Source organism: Lontra canadensis, unplaced genomic scaffold (genome assembly GCF_010015895.1).
Source record: "Lontra canadensis isolate GAN:19392208 unplaced genomic scaffold, GSC_riverotter_1.0 scaffold231, whole genome shotgun sequence".
NCBI classification, from domain to species: domain Eukaryota; kingdom Metazoa; phylum Chordata; class Mammalia; order Carnivora; family Mustelidae; genus Lontra; species Lontra canadensis.
Genome location: NW_022631225.1, coordinates 81,696 through 84,408, shown reverse-complemented (window position 1 = coordinate 84,408; position 2,713 = coordinate 81,696). Strand labels below are relative to the sequence as shown.

At 40.6% G+C, this 2,713-nt stretch overlaps 1 gene segment (V, D, J or C); it reads left to right on the top strand.

Annotated features, from left to right (window-relative positions):
• The first annotated feature begins 539 nt into the window (after positions 1-539).
• LOC116862288 lies at positions 540-1,121 on the top strand. The segment is given in 2 exon segments: positions 540-644; positions 748-1,121. Coding segments are annotated over 2 exon segments (423 nt in total).
• Positions 1,122-2,713: the final 1,592 nt, after the last annotated feature.

Sequence of the window (2,713 nt, the reverse complement as noted above, 5' to 3'; positions counted from 1 at the left end):
AACTGTCATACAATTTCACTTATTTGTGCAACATAAGGAATAGCGTGGAGGACTTTAGCAGAAGGAAGGGGTGAAGGGGAGAAATCAAAGTGGCAGATGAACCATAGGAGACTACAGACTCCAGGAAACAAACTGAGGGTTTTAGAAGGGAGGAGGGTAGGGTGATGTATGAGCCTGGTGATGGTATTAAGGAACGCACAGGTTGCAAAGAGCACTGGGTGTTATATGCAAACAATGAACCATAGAACACTACATCAAAAACTAATGATGTGCCGTATGTTGAGTAACATAACAATAATTTTTAAATGCTCTAATAAAAAAAAGAAGAAAAGACAATTCTGTTCATATGTTAAAAAAATACTGACACAGTGCCGTCTAAACAAAGTGATCTACAAAGAATGGAATCTTTGTTTTTAACTTGTAAAGAATTAAACCTACATCTGGAGCTAACTATATACTCAGAGAACATGCAAATAGGGTCTTCCCTCCACTGAATAAAACAGCACAGACAGTACCATGCAGCTGGGAGAGGAGCCCCGGGCCTGGGATTTCCAGGTGTCCACATTCACTGAGCAGGACAGAACACAGAGAACTCATGATGGAGTTTGTGCTTGGCTGGGTTTTCCTTGTTGCTTTTTTAAAAGGTAATTTATGGAGAACAAGAGACATTGAGTATGTGAGTGGATATGAGTGAGAGAAACCATGGGTGTGTGATGGATTCCTGACTGGGATGTCTTGTGTCTGCAGGTGTCCAGTGTGAGGTGCAGCTGGTGGAGTCTGGGGGAGACCTGGTGAAGCCCGGGGGGTCTCTGAGACTCTCCTGTGCAGCCTCTGGATTCACGTTCAGTGACTACAGCATGAACTGGGTCCGCCAGGCTCCAGGGAAGGGGCTGCAGTGGGTCACATATATTAACAGTGGTGGAAGTAGCACAAACTATGCAGATTCTGTGAAGGGCCGATTTACCATCTCCAGAGACAACGGCAAGAACACACTGTATCTGCAGATGAACAGCCTGAAAGCCGAGGACACGGCCGTGTATTACTGCGCGAGAGACACAGTGAGGGGCCCTCAGTGTGAGCCCAGACACAAACCTCAAACTATAAGTGTATTAGACCAGTAGAGGGTGCACATTATTCATCAATCATGTCTTTAATCCCCAGGAGCCACTGCAGATGGAGTCTATTGCATATTTCCTGTCAAGGTCTGGGGTTTCCTCTCCATAGAGCACTTTCCCCAAGGGAGCCTCCTCGACATTATTCTGTGCTTGCCTATTCACTCTCTGATGTAGAAACTTAGTTGTAACAGGAAGAAATATATACTAACATGCAAAAAAAAAAAAAGAGTTAGTTACATTAGTTTCCTCTTGTCCTTAAAAAACAATTAATTACAAATATCCTGATGCAGGTCAACAAAACTTTTATAAGAATCTCAGTGGCACTGACTGCGGATCACAAGAACCTCCAGCAGAGCCAGAAGATCACACACACACACACACACACACACACACACACACAGGTATAAATCCTCCACTGAAAACATAAAATTAAACTTAAGAAAAGAGTAGAAAACCTCTATCACCATCCTGTAATTTCTCTGCAGCAAAGGTGATCCTAAGACAGAAATACACAGTGCACAGAAGTACCTCAAGAAGCAAGAAAAATCTCGAATAAACAACCTAACATTACGCCTAAAGGTGCTAGAGAAAAAGCAATAGCTGAATCCTAAATATAACAGAAGGAAGGAAATAGCAAGATTAGAGCACAAAGAGATTATATAGAAATTAAGAAACACAGAACAGTTCAAAAAACCAGGGTCTGAATATTTTTTTTTTCCTAAATCAATTAGCCAAGGTATAGTACATCATTGACTTTTGATATAATATTCAATGCTCCTTCTGTTTGGAATAAAACCCTGTGCTCCTACTGGCTATTTACCCCATAGATACAGATGTGGTGAAAAGAAGGGCCATCTGTACTCCAATGTTTATAGCAGCAATGGCCACAGTCGCCAAACTGTGGAAAGAACCAAGGTGCCCTTCAGTGGACGAATGGATAAGGAAATTTTAGGATGATTTGCTCCAACGCTTTGAAAAATGCTGTGGAATTATGATCGGGGTGTCATTGAACATGTAGATTGCTCTGGGCAGTATAGACATTTTAACAATGTTTATTCTTCTGATCCATGTGCATGGAATGCTTTTACATCATTTTGTGTCTTCTTCAATTTTTTTCATGAGCATTCTGTAGTTCCTTAAGTACAGATCCTTTACCTCTTTGGTTAACTTTATTCCCAAGTATCTAATGGTTCTTGATAATATAGTAAATGGAATTGATTCTCTAATATCCCTTTCTACAGTTTCACTGTTAGTGTATAAGAAAGCATCTGACTTTTGTACATTGATTTTGTTTCCTACAACATTACTGAATTGCTGTATATGTTCTAGTAATTTGGGGCTGGAGTCCTTCTCATTTTCCACATAAAGTATCATGTCTTCCATGAAGAGAGATTTTGATTTCTTCTTTGCTGATTTGAATACCTTTATTTCTTTCTGTTGTCTGATTGCTGTTGCTAGGACTTCTAATACTATGTTGAACAACAGTGGTGAGTGTGGGCATCATTGTTCCTGATCTGTAAGGGAAGGCTGTCAGGTTACCCCACTGAGAATGGTATTTGCTGTGCGTTTTCCATAGATAGATTTTATGAAGTTGAGGA